General features: G+C 34.9%; 1 protein-coding gene across 2 annotated transcripts in view; it reads right to left on the bottom strand.

Moving 5' to 3' along the window:
* Nucleotides 1–17,338, bottom strand: part of LOC126976425 (ras-related protein Rab-32) — a 66,622-nt gene extending 49,284 nt beyond the window's left edge. Inside the window, exon 1 of one of the 2 annotated variants that reach the window (XM_050824753.1) lies at nucleotides 17,136–17,338. In XM_050824753.1, coding sequence (XP_050680710.1) covers nucleotides 17,136–17,171 — 36 coding nt within the window. In that variant the 5' untranslated portion in view covers nucleotides 17,172–17,338. Of the gene's footprint in view, nucleotides 1–10,323; nucleotides 10,387–17,135 lie in introns of those variants that run through there. The other variant, XM_050824752.1, reaches the window with a different exon arrangement.
* Between the last annotated feature and the right edge of the window lie 563 nt (nucleotides 17,339–17,901).

The following is a 17,901-nucleotide window of genomic DNA, read 5'->3' as shown; positions in this document are numbered from 1 at the left end:
AATTTAGTTGTATTTATTGCCTTCTATAATACAATATCTGGGAGCGCGGTAGTGCCCCCGCCAAGTTCAGCAAAGGCAAGCGGTGCCGTCGTACCATCTTTTTCTCGAAGCAGTGGGGGGCCAAGTTAATCTATTTATTTAAAACAAAAAATATTTTCAATGCTGATATGGTCACTATAAGATGTTGTTAGGTTAGCTAATCATGTAATAACTTAAGATGACCCTTAAGTAGGGACTAAATAAATTGACCAACTTGGATTACATGGATCTCACAACTTTTTACGGTAGAAGAACTGAGTTACGAGACTTGGCTTTTTTACAAGTTATACATACCATCAAAAGATGGCATTGTTTTTTCCACAATATTATTTAAGGATTTTAGTTTTATTACGCCAAAGAAGAATAACTACTTGCGTGCGTACAAAAGTACATACACACATTTTTTTAATAATTTGTGTAAACATTAATATGCATTAACAGATACTTGAATATTACTCATATTCTGTATAGATATACATAAGCCTACGAAAGATAACAGTTTGAAAGCACAGTCGATAGAGGCATTGACCTAACGCCAGAGACATGGTTTTAATAGCCCAAAACTTTCTGGTCTAAAAAATAAATAAATAATCCGTTAATTGATAAACAATGTTAGTGAAAAATAATGAAAGAATTAAATCGAGTGTAATTATAATTAAAATTTAACATTTACTTTGTAGTAACCTTGCTAATTAAGCGAAGCAAACAAATTAAATTCACTCGAGAGAAAGAGGAAATCCACTACTTGATTTAAAATCACTTTTTGAACGACAAAACCACCCAATAATAATTTGAATCTGTCAAGAAATGTATAAGTGCAATCTAACATTACCGAGCAACCTAGTATTTTATGGAAGATGAGGACAAATAGCTATACGTGTCACCTGATGGTAGGTGATCACCTCAGCTCAGACTCTCTTGTAACACCAGAGGGATCACAAGAGCCTTGCTGACCTTATAAAGCGACGAATAAACTACAATCATCATCATCAGCTGGAAGACGTCCACTACTGGACAAAGGCCTACCCCAAAGATCTTGCATGTGGTGTCGTACCAGAATAGCACCACCCTATCTCCTCCCGTGGGTGTCGTAAGAGGCCACTAAGGGATACATAGAACCTCAGCATCCTTCCGAGAAGCACCAACATTTACTGCGATTGAACCACAACGGCGCCTTTTTCTGCTGTGTAGCAACAATGTATAAGCATTACTGTGTTTCGGTCTGAAAGGCGCCGTAGCTATTGAAATAACTGGGCAAATGAGACTTAACATATTATGTCTCAAGGTAACAGCGCAAATGAAGAGCCGCAAAATTTTTGTGTTTTTCAAGAATCGTGAGCGGCACTGCATTGTAATGAGCAGGGCGTATCAATTACCATCAACTGAACATCCTGCTCCTGTCCTTAAAAGACGATAATTAATAAGTATCAAATGCGATTTAATATAATAAAGATAAGGACAGAATTAAAGATAGAAAAAATACAATTTAAAAAAGGATCTATATTAATTTCGTGTTCTCTCTGATCAAAAACATTAATCTGTGACGAAAATAAGGTACACACTACTTTGTTACCGCCATCTATGGCGGGCGCGTGTCCATAAAATGAACTCCAATAGCTGAAGGTCGAATATTTATGTCGCCTTAATGTGATAAAATGTGAATTCGAAAACCGAAACACGCAGGATCGAACCGGGGTCTCTATGGTAAAAGTGAAAGGTTTTACCCACTACGCTACCAACGCTTTTTTTATTTTCATCATCATCATCATCATCAGCTGGAAAACGTTCACTGCTGGACAAAGGCCTCCCCCAAAGATATCCACGACGATCGGTCCTGCCCTGCCCTCATCCAACGTTTTCCGGCGATCTTGACCAGATCGTCGGTCCATCTTCGTCGGGGGCCTACCAAAACTGCGTCTTCCGGTACGTGGTCGCCATTCGAGGAATTTTCTGCCTCACCAGCCATCTGTCAGTCGAACTATGTGTCCTGCCCACTGCCACTTAGTTTCGCAATCATTTGGGCTATTTCAGTTACATGGTTCTCGTACGGATCTCCTCATTTCTGATTCGCTTTCGCAGGGAAAGTAGAGCATAGTCCTCTCCATTGCCCTCTGAGCGACCATGAGTCATTTTTGTTTTTATCAAACTTCAATTAATATAATACCAATGAAGTTAATGAGGTGAGAAATAGTTGTACTTATCGTCCCAAACAACAACAGGAAGTGTCAATAAAATCCATCACGTTTTATTAGTCCTCGTTAAAGATCTCTATCGGTATACATTATAGCTCTAATGTGTTGGTGTTGAGTGTCAGTTGATAGACTGGTCGTATATTAAAAAAAAATGTAGTTAACTAAGTTTTTTAAGGATATACTTCTTTTGGCGCGTTAGGGAAAAATATCATGGTAAATTTTTACGATGTGCGCGCACACCGTCACGAAAATTCGACACCCTGACGTTGCCTGGTCAACTTGACCATTTGTATCATACTACTATCATACTTGGTAGCAAGTCTCTTGTAATTCATATGTCTACTAAACCACAACCACTGGACGAGAATTAAATAAATTTCAATATATAATTTCAATTTTTATACAAGATTACTCCCTAATTGTATAAAAATAATTTAATTATATTTAATAACACGTTACTTAACTTAATTATACGATAAGTAATAATATTTTCATTGGTTATATTCCTTCTATTTTCTCTACAAACGTAAAATAGCATGAGGAATACAATTTTTTAAGGATTTTATTTACGCCAAAGAAGAATTACTTTTTGGGTGCGTACAAAAGTACACCCACACTTTTTTATTTAAATGAATTTCACTTCTGGGATTGGACAAACATACCACGATTTGGGTAATGTAGTCCCCGTAGTAGTAATCGCGTATCCATACATTTCGGTATAGAAAATTGTTTATGTTTTTGGTTACGGTTTAGTAACGGTAAAGAAATCAAATATTTATAATTATCAAGTTAAGACGGACTAGAAAAAAAAGAAGGACTCCGCGCAGTGATATTAGCAAGTGAAGCACTTTTATGCTAGTGTGTGTGCGGTTACGGGGTATACCAGTTACACAATTTTTTCACCCTTATATAATCATATATCCACAAATATTTTTATATTATTGTTTTTACACATTTTCACAACGCACGAAGGCATTTTTAAAATATTTTATTGCAACGCAAACTGATCTGTCGAAGACGATGGCCAATCTCATAACGGCCGCCGATCGGCTTGTATTAGTGTAAGTGTATGCGTGGGGCTATGTATTTACACGTTTACCGGCTTGTTTTGGTGCCTCACTGTTATGTAAGGTGACACGGAGTCCTTATTTTTTTACTCGTCCGTGGTGCTTAAATACAAAGTTTCACGGTTTTATCTTCGATAATGACGAATTTCCATACAAAATGCGGTCCACTATTTCAAGCCCTCCATTTATTTTTTTGCAATCAAATGTAGCCTATGTCCTTTTTCAAGCTCTAGTCTATCTTTGTAGCAAATTTCATCAAAATCGGTGAAGTAGCTCCGGCGTATAAGCGTAACAAACAAACTTACATTCACATTTATAATATTAGTAGGGATTGTGCGGCGTTGAGTATTTGACGTTTTGGAATGTTATTTGTATCACTTTACATATTATATTGTATTTTAAATAATTTGTAAAACGACAAAGCTGTAAATGTTGATTTAAGAGTGTGGTAACGAGTTCCTTAACACTTCTTCCCATTAAAGCTCAAACATTTCCGAAGTGGTGGAAAACGGTCGAAAGAAGAAAAATCTTTTGACATTCATAAGTTGCATTTCCTTGAACAAGGTGAATAAAGTGATTTTGATTTGATTTGATTTTTGATTTGGTGTCTATATGTTTGCTCACTCTAATCAAAACATTAACAGAAAGAAACAGCAATAAGGCTCTTAAAGTGAGTTTTTGCACATTTAAATTTATAAAAGTTTATAAATTGAATTTAAAAGTTGCCGCACTTTGCAACTACGCCTGCGGTATCTAGTTGGAGCGCAGCGGAGACCAATACTTAATCTAAGCCCACACGTTTTAAATTATATGTATAAAGTCAGTATATTAAATGTTTCACATCAGTAGACCTGTATATACTCGATTGTCCTCTTTAAAAAAAAAGATTTTTACTAACACACAAATGGTTTTCGTCTCATCGATTTTAACGAGTGCTCTGTTTCTTAAAAAACACCTGTTTTAATCTGAAGATACTATCGTCAAGGCCAATCAAAACCATTTCAATAACCGAGGCTCATATCTGAGTTGCTATATCAAAAATACTGCGGATACACTTTGTTCGAAGTTACCTACAACTTACTTCTACCATTTAGCAGACGGCTTATAAAATCAAATTAATGATTGAAATCTCTCCAATTATCAGAGCTGGCGAACAAACATGCTAGCTGAAAGATACAAAAGAAGATATATTCAGCGCTTCTAACGTCTCACTTAAAATAAAAAAATACTAACATACTTCAAAACTCTGAGATAATTTATACGTCTAGATAGTCTCTTGCAGTTATACAACCAATAAAAACAGGCCAGGAATATTAGTTAATTATATACTTTAGTCAAAACAAGCTACGTCTAACACTCACAATTTGTATGACACTTTGTGTTAGTGTGCGTGAATAGCTCAAAATAGAGGTAAGTTCTAAATTCAAAACCACTAACCACTAACTAAAAATCTATATAGTAACTTATTTTAATTTTCACTGTAACTTTAATTTGTACTTTTTTACTAAACACTAGTGGTCAATGCTCCGCGTTTCTGTTATAGAACTGTAAATAACTTTATGTTTGTAAACATATTAATATGAACTCTGTTTATTTTTTAGGCACTTCGAGTAATAAATAAATAAACAAATTTATTAAATGAGCCTCCTTTTTGTCTATTCATGTGAAACTTATGACATCGAAAATATCCACGAATCATTGAATTTAACCGCAGACGACTAAACACTTGATCCAATTTGCCAATAAATATAATGCGATTATAAACAATTTGCACAATCCCCTTATAATACAGATTATTACACCACAGAAATACGTAGATATATATACTTATGCCTCTATATTATAGTGTTTAGTATATACTATATTATCTGTATTTATGATATGTGTATATGTTACGGGCACTTTTATAAGTCCGAGCACTATTCAAATTGGACAATGTGATTAAAATAGCATGATTAATCACTTTTCCCGGCCATTATGAATAATGCCCACCCTATCTTGGGCAAAGTAATAAAATAGGTGAACTGTAGTGCTTTTGTTTATTAAATGAAATTAAACTTACAAAATTATCATGAAAAGTTAACAAAAAATAAACTATTGAACATAGTAGTTAAAAAATAAATAGTTAAAAATGTTACAACATCATTAGTTACCTACTTTTATGTTGACAAAAATAGTACTTAAGAACAATAGTTTAAAAATTAGTAAACTGAGAAAAATTAACAAAATATCTAATAATTAAGGACTGTGCAAGAAAGTTATTAAGTTTAGAATTATTCATTCTTGCAAGATGACCTTTTGTGACGTGTGGAATTGCAAAGAATATTTGATTTCTTGCATTTACGTTTTGAATTGCAGTCACCACTACAGTTTCAATGCTTGAAGCCTTGTCCATTAAAATGGACCACGGGCCGTCGGGCATTATTAATAATGGCCGGTCAAAGTGATAAATTAATCACTTTGCCCATCGCTTTTGGGCATTATTAATAAATGGCCGGTCCATATTAATAATGCCCAGTTAATCAAGTTACCTATGTATACCAAGTAACATATATACCTAAAACAGATTTCAAGGTTTCCATAATTTGATTGAGTTCAAATGGAAGTAATAATATACTTTATAAATACTTGCTGATACCCGCGACGTCGTCTAGCCTATATGTTTTCTCGACCTTTTGTGAATATTCATGGAAAATTTTAATTAAACATTGTTAATAATAGCATTTTCATTATGTATTCCATGTCCATCTGTCGCTGAGATGCCATATGCTCCGCGTTTTCTTCATGCCGAGAAGCTGCTTCATCAGATGTTTTAGCAGCACGTTGAGAGGCCATACCTCTACGTTTTTTTGACGTCGGGAAGGTGCATTTTCAGGAGTCTCTGATGGACGCTGAGTGGCTATGCGGATTGCATTTTCCTGACCTCGAGCACCAGCTTGCACAGAACTTTCACCAGCTCTGACGTCTGCCTCACGTTCTGCTTGCTCAGGTCTACGCTGTTCAGTATGAACATTCGATTCTTGCTGTCTAGCAATTGTCATAGCTCTTTGAGAGCGCTGTGAAAGACTGGATTTGCGTTTGCGAGTCGTAATTAAACTAAAATTATTAAAATTAAACTAGCTAAATAGCTTTATACTAAAGAACTTACAACAAAAATAATTAAACTACGCTATATGATAAAAATATTAAACAAAGAAAATAAAGTACTAAACACGAAAATAATAATAACAAATTTAGAAATTTGCGCAAAAGAAATAAACATACACACACACACTCACAAACTCACATTTGTAACTCCTAAAATTTTTGTGCCGCACGCATGACGACACCTCGAAGATTGCTGATGTTTCTCCTTCTTACTTATCGTATTATTTTAGATAATTCACACCATATCTTTATAAATTATAGCCTATGTGTTATTCCGAGGTGAAAGCTATATTATTGTAAAGTCTCATTAAAATCCATTCAGTAGTTTTTGCGTGAAAGAGAAATAAACATACATCCATACATTCTTACAAACTTTCGCGTTTATAATATTAGTAGGATGTTTATCAGAAAACTTTTCTTATATTTTAACGTTAAAACTTTATCATGTTTTTTTAATATAAACAGTATACAGGGGTAGTGATTCAGAGTGACCAAGCAATTATTCCATAACTATTAGAGATATAAATAAACAAAAAACAGATTTTGAAAGTACGTTACCTCATCAGTAAAATGACATCAATAGCTTTTTAAAAATCATACGAGAAGTATTCAATATTTTGATATTAAATACTGCCATACATTTAGTATGAGATTAATAGAAATGTTTTCGTTTCCTTATTTAAAAAGGTTATTTATCTTAGTACCCCGACAACCCGGCGCCTATTTCTGCCGTGAAGCAGTAATGTGTAAGAATTACTGTGTTTCAGTCCGAAGGGCGTCGTAGCTAGTGAAATTACTGGGCAAATGAGAATTGAAATCTTACGTCTCAAGGTGATGAGCGCAGTTGTAGTGCCGCTCAGAATTTTCGGGTATTTCAAGAAATCTGAGCCGCACTGTATTGTAATGGGCAGGGCGTATCAATTACCATCAGCTGAACGCACTGCTCGTCTCGACCCTTATTTTCATAAAAAAAAGTAATAAAACTATCATTTAAATTTTGAATACTTCTCGTTTGATTTTTTAAAATGTTATTAATCTTATTTTACTGATGAGGAAGCGTACTTTCGTTACGAGTTTAAAGTTTTTTTGATATCTGTAATAGTAACGAAATCATCGAATTGTCACATTTTACGATTACATCCTGAATAGATTTTTTTATGGAAAAAGGAGGACAAACGAGCGTAGGGGACACCTGGTGTTAAGTGATCACCGTCGCCCACAATCTCTTGCAACACCAGAGGAATCACAGGAGCGTTGCCGGCCTTTAAGGAAGGCGAACGATAGATAGTTCTGTCTAACGGCCGTTTTCATAATTCAGTCTATCTCTTACTTGAGATAAAAATCGTAACTATCGTTGACTTTTCTGTCCCAATAAACTCGTCGGTAACTCACCTTATCCGTACAGGCAGTCTGTCAATGGGACGACGTATAGCTTACCAGTGATAGAAGTTTGTATGGATATTTCAATTCACGCGTCCCAATATAAGGCGATAAGAATTACTTATCGGGTATATTGGGAGAGCTTCAGATTATTGACAGCTAATTACTGACAGTAGAAGGTAGTAATTTTTCTCTATCTGTGGATAGTATATTGGGAACGACCGTAAGACAGATTCATGAAGAATAATAATAATTATATTCATAAGTATTGACACGTCAATACAAAAATATTGAATTCAGGCACCTGTATCTAAACAATCTATGATAACAAATGCGTATTTCTTAAGCATAGGCTACACTTGGTATTTTTAGAAAAAATATATTAAACGCTGGTAAAGCTCCGGGAAACAGCAATAACTAAATAAACTGAAAAACATACTTACACAATGCATTACAAATAATGGTATTGAAAACCAAGATGGCCGCCGCGCAAAATTATGATTACAACATTATGGGTATCGTATCCGAGGTTCTCGAGGGTGCAGAGAACGATTTTGGGAACATTTTTGAAATCCAAGATGACCGCCGCGTATTATAAAAAAGTTACAAAATGGATGAGTCATATGTGTCAATATTTTTCTTGGATATGGTATCGGCAATGGGTGTCCATTACGGGTGGACCGGCATTCTGTGCGGATTGTATACAATTCTAGGAATTGTAAACATTAGGAAGTGTAAACATTAGGAATTGTAAACATTGCCTAGGTAGTAATAATGTAATTCACATATAATTAAAAATAATAATTAAATTAAATAAATTAATAATAGTTAATTGCCTAGATATTCCTGCAGGCTTAGCCAACTTGACAGTCTTCAATCTTTAACGCCAATAAAAACCAAATCAAATAATATATGGGAATGACGTCACAATAACGTTAAGTCAAGTGGTTAAAACAAACGAATAGAAAATTGGTAGCCAAGTTTACATCGTTCAAAATGATAGAATAGAAATGTAATCGATTCTACGATGTTGATTGCTACCACAGAGTAAAATCGCTACATCTCAGTTACAGTTTTGACAAGCGCTAACGAAACACTATCTAAGTTTTTGTGCGACCACTTAGCGTTGACCGAGACCCACTGGAAAACGATAATAAAATGGCGTCAAAAAATAATATTTGATACATTACCTACACATTTTAGGTATTCTATACATTGCCTAGGTATTGTATACAATACCTGAATTATAAAGATTGCCGGTAAAACATACATGAGGTTTGATGTTTAAAAGAACGCATACCATAGACTAAAATGACGACCCATATAGCCGAATGGTTAGTGAACCTGACTACTAAGCTCCCGGGTTCGAATCCCGGTAGGTGCAATTATTTATATGTTGAATATTTTGTTTCCGAGTCATGGATGTTTATATGTATTTATGTATGTTTCAGTAAGTATGTTGTATTAAATATATCGTTGTCTTGTACCCATAGTACAGGCTATGCCTAGTTTGGGGCAAGATAATTTGTGTAAGAGTGTGTCGATATTATTAAAATATATTTTTTTTTCTAAAGATATTGGAGAATGAGCGTTTGACTCAGCCGTGTCACCTTGGCTACCAAGTAAGCGTTTTCCCGTTATCGTTGTCTTGTAACCCTTAAGGTTACAAGACAACGATATATCTTATATATAAAATTCTCGTGTCACAATGTTCGTTCCCGTACTCCTCCGAAACGGCTTGACCGATTCTCATGAAATTTTGTGAGCATATTGAGTAGGTCTGAGAATCGGCCAACATCTATTTTTCATACCCCTAAATGTTAAGGGTGGTCCACACGATTTTTTTTTTAATTTTTTCTGACATTTCTTTTAAATTTGTTTGATTATGAGTCAGCATTAAAAAATACATACAACTTCAAATTTTCACCCATCTACGATCAACAGTTACTTTTGTATCACGATTTTAATATCGGCAATACAACGTGTGCTGGGCCAGCTAGTATTATATAAATATCACAAAAAATTCAAACTGTGCTCTAACAATAACTAAGGGAAAAAACATTCTAAACCAGATTATCCATGAAACCTTTATAATGTAGGTAGGTACTTAAGTAACCAAAAACCGTAATATTTTTCTGAATAAAAAATTTTCATGAACTGACACGTTATTACGACACGTACTTTCCAACTAGATACCGCAGGCGCCGTCGCAAAGTGCGAAATAATACTACGCCCAAGTGGGCACACTCGAACAATGTGTGACGTTGATGTGCCACATATTCTATTAAACGTTGCTTATAATTAAAACTACAATGCCAGGTTGTGTAGTAATACTTTGTAAAAATAATACTACCCCAAAAAAGAAAGACACTGGGATCACACATTCTTAATTAAGGGTTAAAATTTACCTTTTTCAGTTACCAAGTCCTACCAAAGAGTACACAAGTGCCTGTATTTACTATAATTCATATATGATGAGATATATATGTGAAACTTACGATAACATGTCCATTGGGAGTCACTTCATAAGCTTCCTCTATCATCATGTTACATCCAGGTTCTTCCAAACAACACAAACACAATTCATTAAAACCTTACACAAGCACACATGCACTATTTATTTGAAACGACTTTTTTTATTGACGAAACGTAACAAATTACTAAAATATTGAATGTTCTTATCTTACACGTTAATCTGATAACAGTGCTCTATCCTTCTTGCACTCGTAAAAACTTAGATGCTTTCTCGTTTTTATGAATGTTAATAGTAAAGTGTTTCCGGCTAGATTCAGAGATTTGCCCTTCCTTGCTTCCCCGGAGCATAGGAATAGGGAAGTCCAAAGGTATAGTAAGAGGCGAGTAATGGTATTTACCAGTCTTCTTTGCACCAACTTCTTTGTACCTTTGGTACCACAATGGAGTCTATTTCTGTCGTGAAGTATTGTGTTTCGGTCTGAAGGGCGCTGTAGCTAGTGAAATTATTGGACAAATGAGGCATCTTATGTCTCAAGGTGACGAGCGCAATTGTGGTGCCTGTGGTGAAATAGGCGTTACTTTGCGGAAGTCCATAATTATTCAAATGATTTGAGTTTTCTTTAGTGTTAATTCTTGAGTCTCGTGCCAGATTTTGGCGAGACAACACGTCCTGAGGATGCCTCGTGTAGAGGCGAAACACGTGTCGAATTGTTTAAAGACTAATATTGGCGGAATTAACACTAAAGAAAACTCAAATAATATTAATTTTTAAGTATTTTCAAGAATCCTAATATAGACAGGGTCTATAATTACAATCAGCTGAACGTCCTACTCGACCCGTCCCTCATTGCTATTTTAAAATAATCTTCAGATATGGTATGCGAGTAGGAGTCAGGGCCTATTTTCCGCAACGACTTTTTTTTGAGTTAATACGATGCCGTGTTCAAGCCTTTGTAGTGTTTGGTCGACTTAATAAATCGATTTAATTATTTCTAATTAGTGTATCTAACTCTATATTAACAAATATCGGTAGGTAGAGACCGTATGAAATCTAATTCGAAATATAGTATTATTAGTATCGCCATACAATATTGATAAAGATAATTTCGCTTAACGATAAGCTGCTATCACTATAAATTGTGAATTTCCATATGAATTTGAATATTATCAATATTGCGGTAACTCACGATATTTTGGAAAAAGATTAGAGAGTACACGAATGTTGCGACCGTTAGATTAGTGTACATCAGTTATTTCCACAGCATCATGACGTACGCTATTTTACTGTGGGGTCATGCTGCTGACATTGATATAGTGTTTGCTCTGCAAAAGAGAGCTGTTCGTGCTATATATCAGCTTGGTTATAGACATTAGACAGTCTCTCAAAGAAAAATTTAAAGATATAAATATTATGACTGTTCATTGTCAGTACATTTAAGATAATTTAATATACGTTCACAAAAATCGTCACCTGCTTGCTCCTAATAGTGATTTTCATTATTATAACACTTGAAATAAGGGATTGCTTGTAACTAATTCTAGTAGGCTTCATGAGATACATGATAGTTTTAAGGGTAATTAATACACGGGGTATACACTTTTATAATAAAGTCCCAGCCACTGTTCAGGCATTATCTATAAATAAATAAAATGTTTTATAAAAAAATGGCTCTATCGTAAATTCTATTACTCCACAGCTTAATATCTAAGTGATCGGACAGCCTGGGACTAGATTATGATTATTTTATAGCGATAGAAATGACTGTACAATATTGTAAATTTTTATTGAAAAGAGCGCAAAAAAAGAATGCTGGGAGAGTTTCTTGGACCACTTCTTCTCTCTCAGAGCGCCATTTGTTTCCGAAGCGGTAGTAGTATCTAGTATATTAGAAATGACATCAAAATGAATTGTAAAGTAATCAATTTTGAGAAAATAAAAGCCTTTTATGCCTTGGAATCGTGACCATGAAATTGGTCAAAACTTCTTAAATCCACAAAATAAACCACGCTACAAGTCAAACTTTTGTCACAAAATAACATATTAATATCAGCATAATAAAAGAAAGGAAAAATCTTTTTAACCGACTTTGAAAAAAGGTTCTCAATTCATCAGTTTGTTACCTTTGGACTGGGTGAAACGATTTTGATAATCCTTTTTTTATTTGAAAGCTGGTGCTTGCCGTGTTGTCGCAATTTGGTCCACATCTGACAATGGCATCCATGAGAAAACCATAAACATCTTAAATTTGCTGTATTTGCGCGACAAATTTACGAATAACTCAATATCGCGCCTACCGATTTCGATACTCTTTAATTTGACTTTTAATTATTGTATTTGAATTAGTATATCCTATACTTCAAAGATAGTTTGGTTAGGTTCTGATTATGGGATCCATGACAAAGTAACGGAACTCTTCAAATCTTTGGCGCAAATTAACGATACCATCTGTTTTACGCAATCCGCATATTTGAGTCACCTACCGTAACGTCGTTATGGTCAAGTAATTGTCGTAGTCGAATATGGTGATCGAATTTCGAACTGTCTATAATCAAATTGCAATGCGCTTAAGTTCATTGCTGCATTGCAAAATTGATCTACACATATTTAGACAAATTATTAGTTAGTGTACTTCAGATTCACTATAAATCTAAAAATAAATAATAAATTTAACGAAAAACATTCGACTTCAAAAACACTATTCCAAAAAAATAGATATAATATAGTCGGTGTCAAGCAATGTAGGTTTGTAACTACATACATAGTTATAGGTGAGATGTGCTTGAGTCGCACGCGAGACGTGAGGAGGTGAGAGGGGAGAGCGGGGCCGCGGCGGGAGGACACCGATTCCAAAAATTAACAATAATCGTAACTAGAATTAGATTAATCAATTAGATTGTGTAAAAATACGCAATTATATTTATACTTTTTAGGGCTTATTATATCTATTGTTTTAAAATAGTGTTTTTGTAGTCGGTTGATTTAATGTAAATTTTTTTATATGCTTTTGTTATTCATAAAATAAAAAAGTGTGTGGTATTATGTATCACGCGAGAATTTACTCTTCCTTGGTGTAATAAAACGAAATTCCTTAAAAAGCCGCGCGACTTAATTCGCGTTAAATGTTTGTCACGTTGTGTGTGAAAAGTGTGAACATCTCCATCAATATTCAAATTTCTAATTAATGTAAACAAAAGACTTGTGGCACTCGGGGACTGCCGCGGTAAAGCTATTGCATAGCATTTTTTATCAACTTATGCAATTATAATTATTTATTTATTTTATTTTAGCAGTATTTTTTTTGATAAAAATTAAAAACTTAACTTGCAAGATTTGATTACAGATAGACAACGGGACAGGTGTAATTAAATAAAAAATGCTTGACATAATAATAAAAAATAAAAAATGTGATAAAAAATAAAGAAATTAAAAAAATCAAGATGTACCCGAGGCTCCAACCTTCTGCTGAGGAGACCTTCAGCTCAAAAAGACATAGAAATATCTATATAGTTAGGTTATTTCCGTTACGGAATTTCTGGATTCGGTCTCCACGCTCAAGGACCGCGATAGAAGCTATGCAATAGCTTAAAACATCAATAAAAAAAAGAATTAAAAAAATATTAATCATTGGTGAAAGCTTGAAGAAGGAGAAAGACATAGAACTAAATAAACATGCTTACATTCGCATTTACATAAAAAATACCAGATCGGGTCTTTTTAACATCGACCACTAGAATATTTCAAACAAAACTCAAAATCCATAATAACTATATTATTGCCGTCTCGCTTATGAACGGCGGCTATTTGCCTCCTGGAATTCATTGATCTAACATTCCTTAATAACCAGTGCAACGGGCTTGTAAGGTCTTGGATGTTGTTTTGCAATCTATATTAACACTACGTATTTTCAATTGTTAAACAGGTTGTAAAAAACTGGTAAAGTAGGAATGTGATTGGTATACGAAGGGCTCTGCTCGGGGACCTTGTACAACTATAATTAGATTTTATTTTTGAAGTTATGTACTTCTTTTGGCGTATTAGGGAAAAATTACCAGAATGAATTCTTAAAATAGTATTGTAAAGAGAAGGTTACAAGAGGGAGGCTCCTTTGCACAGGATGCCGGCTAGATTATTAGTACCACAACGGTTCCTATTTCTGCCGTGTGCCTGAAGCAGTAAGGTGTAAGCATTATTGTGTTTCGGTCTGAAGGGCGCCGTAGCAACTGCAATTACTGGGCAAATCAACTCAGAATTTTCAGGTCTTTCAAGAATCCTTATCGGCACTGACATAAGGGACGATACTAAGATTTTCTTAAAAAAAACGCCACAATACTAGTAAGTAATAGTTCCAGTTAGGTTAGTATTTCTATGGAAGAGGAGGTCAAACGAGCGTGCGGGTCATCTGAAGTAAAGTGATCACCACCGCCCACATTCTGGATATTAACGATACTCGGCCGAATATTTTTTATGCAATCCCGATATTTAAGCCACCTACCGTAACGACGTTATGGTCAAGTAATTGTTGTAATCGAATATGATGGAACTCTTTAACGACTTAAAGTAAGGGTGCAACAGCAGAGAAATAACAGGACCGTTGCCGGCCTTTTAGGAAAGTGTACGCGCGTTTTTGGCGGTACCCCTGTCGTCCTGGAAACACCGCACAAGGAAGCTCATTCCACAGCTTGGTTGTACATGGAAGAAAGCTCCTTAAAAGTCGCACTTTGGAGGAACGCCACTATGGGGTGGGGATGATATTGTAATTTGTAGCGTATCGTGCGAAGGTGGCATTCTGCAGCAGGAATCAGATCAAACAACTATTCGCCACAATCCCCATGATAAATACGGTTGAAGACACACAATGAAGCGACTTTTTTACCAGTTGCTGCTTTGCACAGGATGCCGGCTAGATTATGGGTACCACATCGGCGCCTTATTGTTTTTCGGTCAGAAGGGCGCCGAAGCTAGTGAAATTCCTAGACAAACAACCTACATAGCACCCCATGGAAGAATGTCTCAAGCTGTAGACAGTCGAAAGAAGCGATACCTGCACTGTCGTCCAAACTCACACGTAGAATTATCAGCCTTAACAGACATGACATCCGGATAACGGGTTACACATCACTAATCAAGCACCTTTTCACAATCGGCATAACGGATAGTCCTAAGTGCAGAGACTGTCTAGCAGAGGACGAAACGGTCACTCAAGTAATCCTGGAATGTGCGGAGGTGGCCAACAAACGGGCAAAAATCCTTAACTAATACGAGGTCGCTACAAAAAGTCGCGAAGACCCCAGGAATATTCTGAACCTCTGGAAGGAGTTGGGCTAGTTGGAGTAACTGGCCAATACTGCACGCAAAATGGACCCAAACTAGTTGTTTAATTGCGGAAACAGGAGCCCCTAAATCATACCATACACTTAGACTACTTCAGTTCACAAAAACAAAACTTTGAGAGTACTTGATAAGGCATCCCCCAATAAAACCTACTAAGTACTGACACACTTTTCTGACATCATATGAAATAGCGGGAAATTATGGATATGTCTAACATAATTAACAAGTTCCAAATTTGAATTCAAAAATAAAGAAGTATTAAAGTTGTAACAATATTTGTGGTCAGAGCTTTGTTTTTCTTTTGACCGGATATATTAATGTATTAGGGCGGACATATACGTGCCTACGTCCGCGTCGGGGCAATCATGTGTGCAAAACAATGATTCTAATTACCGACAATGCAATAATTAAACATTGCTATTATACAAGAAACGCTGGCCAGGTCATTAACCGCAAGATAACCGAAAGGTTAAAACTTGTTCTAGCAGTATTAATAGTACGCAATTGTAAAATAATACCAATTTACAAACATTACAACTCACGACGATCTTATACTGAAATTTTTTTCTCGAATATGTCAATGTCATTTTAGTGTAATAACTAACTTACTAATCTATATCTATACTTATGGAGAGCCGGTTTTTTCCTTCGGTTATACTGCAAAAACTACTAAACCGATCGTAATAATACTTATACCATAAGGTGGTTTTAGTATAATATAAAATGTTTTACTTATTTTTTTTATGAAATGATTTTTATGAAAAGAGGACATACGAGCGCACGGGTCATCTGATGTTAAGTGATCACCGCCGCCCACATTATCTTGCAACACACCAGGAATCACAAGAGCGTTGCAGGCCTTTAAGGAAGGTGTATGCCCTTTTTTTAAAGGTAACCATGTCGTATCGTCCCGGAAACACCGCACAAGGAAGTAAATTCCACAGCTTTGTAGTACGTGGAAGAAAGCTCCTTGAAAACCACACTGTGGAGGTTTTCATTTTCATTCAGATGACATCACATATCCGGAACCTACACTTTTTTTTACTATTCGCAATAAAAACAACGTATGCCGGGTCAGCAGTTATATAAATGTGAAAATAAATACCAATAAAGATCTGCCACATGCATCGATTACTGGATTAACAAAGGATAGTTTATTAATATAATGTAAACGCGGACAGAGACGCGGGTAACAGCTTGTATGCCAAAATTGTCAACTTGAATACATTTGAGAGTAAATTATTTTTCAAAAATATTTTAACAAAGAGAAACCGACATTCTAACTGGTGATAACCAGAATCAAATATTAATAATAGTTAAATAAAATATTTACATTTAAATTAATGATTATCAGCTTTTAAACTAACATTTAAATATTTTTTATCATTTAATTTTAAATGCGGACTTTTAAAATCTAAAGAACTATAGAAGTTATTTATAACTAAACAATCATTATTAAATTCGTATAATAAAATTAATAAATGATCTAAGATACTGTCTTACCTGCGCATTTCTTTTTCCATTCTTATAAATGGGCATTCTCACATACACAACTAATATTGCTATTTTTATATCCCTATATATAGAAAACTAATATCAAATATACTGACAGTAATAAACTTATAAAAAAAAAAACAGAAAGCACTTCACTTCCAAACCAACAATTTTCTGCAATTCTTCCTTCACTCACACTTATTGTTAGCGTAAAACCGTTTCGCACGAAGACGTGTCGTCAATTGAAACAATGGACCATTTATAACCGTCCGTTATCTTGTAACTAAAAATATTTGCCCTCGCAACTGATAAACGAAAGAACACAATATATTGAGTGACTAAACAAAGATGTTTAATTCATTAACTATTATAATACAGGCCTGTTGATTTGCTAAAAGATCAAACAGAATATACAACGCATTGTTAATACTATTATTTTTAGCAGCAAACCTTTACCGTACTTTTATATGCAAATTTCAACCTATAAACGGATGAGGTGATTTTATCTGTAGGTAAGTGATAAAATTAAATACAGTTTGTGATTACGTGTGACCAGGCGATTATTCCGTAACTATCACATATTTTTTTTAATGAAAATAAGGGACGAGAATACGACCTGTCCATTACAATGCAGTGCCGCTCAGGATTGTTGAAAAATCCAAAAATTCTGAGCGGCACTGCAAATTGCGTCACCTTGAGACATAGTAAATAAGTAAGATCTTTATTTGTTGACAAGGGTAATACATTATAGATGATTTAAATACATTTTAGCTCT

This window comes from Leptidea sinapis, chromosome 40, assembly GCF_905404315.1.
Source record: "Leptidea sinapis chromosome 40, ilLepSina1.1, whole genome shotgun sequence".
Classification (NCBI taxonomy): Eukaryota; Metazoa; Arthropoda; class Insecta; order Lepidoptera; family Pieridae; genus Leptidea; species Leptidea sinapis.
Note: the sequence above shows the minus strand (reverse complement) of the source record. Positions and strands in the feature narration are given on the sequence as shown.